Genomic DNA, 1,751 nt, shown 5'->3' on the forward strand with positions numbered 1-1,751 from the left:
GCGTCGGAGCACATGGCAGCTGAGCACAAGGCGGGACCGCGGAGAGCAGGGAAAGTTCGCGCTGGCGCCGGGGGGAAGCCGGGGCTTCCGTCGGGAGGGGACGGAGGGAGCGGGGGGGCGCGGGCGGCCTCTCCCCGCGGGCGGCGGCGCGGGGCCGCGGCCGCCGGTGTGGTGCTGATGGGCTCTTTTCTGTCTCCTCCGCGACGCAGAGGCTCACCATGACCAAGTCGTACAGCGAGAGCGGGCTGATGGGCGAGCCCCAGCCCCAGGGCCCCCCGAGCTGGACGGACGAGTGCCTCAGCTCCCAGGACGAGGAGCACGAGGCGGACAAGAAGGAGGAGGACCTGGAGGGTCTGCACGCCGAGGCCGAGGAGGACTCGCTGCGGAACGGCGAGGAGGAGGACGAGGAGGACGAGTTGGACGAAGAGGAGGAGGAAGAGGAGGAGGAGGAGGAGGACGACCAGAAGCCCAAGAGGCGGGGCCCCAAGAAGAAGAAGATGACCAAGGCGCGCATGGAGCGGTTCAAGCTGCGGCGCATGAAGGCCAACGCCCGGGAGCGCAACCGCATGCACGGCCTGAACGCGGCCCTGGACAACCTGCGGAAGGTGGTGCCCTGCTACTCCAAGACGCAGAAGCTCTCCAAGATCGAGACCCTGCGCCTGGCCAAGAACTACATCTGGGCGCTCTCCGAGATCCTGCGCTCGGGCAAGAGCCCCGACCTGGTCTCCTTCGTGCAGACCCTCTGCAAGGGCCTGTCGCAGCCCACCACCAACCTGGTGGCCGGCTGCCTGCAGCTCAACCCGCGGACTTTCCTCCCCGAGCAGAGCCAGGAGGTGCCGCCCCACGTGGCGGCGGCGGGCGCCGCCTTCCCGGCCCACCCCTACCCCTACCAGTCGCCCGGCCTGCCCAGCCCGCCCTACGGCACCATGGACAGCTCCCACCTCTTCCACCTCAAGCCGCCGCACGCCTACGGCGCCGCGCTGGAGCCCTTCTTCGAGAGCGGCCTGGCGGAGGGCGCCAGCCCCGCCTTCGACGGCCCGCTCAGCCCGCCCCTCAGCGTCAACGGCAACTTCTCCTTCAAGCACGAGCCGGCCGCCGACTTCGACAAGAGCTACGCCTTCACCATGCACTACCCCGCCGCCGCCGCCGCCGCCGCGCTGGCCGCCGCGCCCGCCCACGCCGCCATCTTCCCGGCCGCCGCCTCCCGCTGCGAGATCCCGGTCGACGGCCTGGCGCCCTACGAGGGCCACCCCCACCACGAGCGGGTGCTCAGCGCCCAGCTCAACGCCATCTTCCACGACTGAGCCTGCCCCCGGGGAGGGAGAGGAGAGGAGAGGAGAGGAGAGGAGAGGAGAGGAGAGGAGAGGAGAGGGGAAGAGCCGAGCCCAGCCCAGCCCCGCCGCCCGCCGGCGGCCGCCGCCGTGTTTACAGGGGGCAGCCCGGCGGGTCCCGCCGCTGCCTTCGGGGGCCGCCGCGGCCCCCCCACCTGCTGCCCTGCTCCCGCTCCTCGGAGCGACGCTGTAAATCTGGGGTAGGGGCATCGGGATCGCGTCAATCGCCTGATCGGGATAGCAAAATCACGAGCAATAATTAGGATCTATGCAATTTTTAAACTAGCGATGGGCCAATTACAAAATATATATGAAATCTCTATTTTTCAACCAACGTTTTACTACTTGTTACCTTTCCCATGCTGAATTATTTTGTTGTGATTTTGTACAGAATTTTTAATGACTTTTTATAACGTGAAT

The 1,751-nt window shown here is 67.1% G+C and overlaps 1 protein-coding gene across 1 annotated transcript; it reads left to right on the plus strand.

The window, feature by feature from the left end:
* The first annotated feature begins 212 nt into the window (after positions 1–212).
* Positions 213–1,304, plus strand: NEUROD1 (neuronal differentiation 1). Its single transcript, XM_075511821.1, has one exon. The coding sequence runs from the start codon at positions 219–221 to the stop codon at positions 1,302–1,304; it is 1,086 nt and encodes a 361-aa protein (XP_075367936.1). The 5' UTR covers positions 213–218.
* The last annotated feature ends 447 nt before the right edge of the window (positions 1,305–1,751 follow it).

This window comes from Mycteria americana, chromosome 9 (assembly GCF_035582795.1).
Source record: "Mycteria americana isolate JAX WOST 10 ecotype Jacksonville Zoo and Gardens chromosome 9, USCA_MyAme_1.0, whole genome shotgun sequence".
Taxonomy (NCBI): Eukaryota; Metazoa; Chordata; class Aves; order Ciconiiformes; family Ciconiidae; genus Mycteria; species Mycteria americana.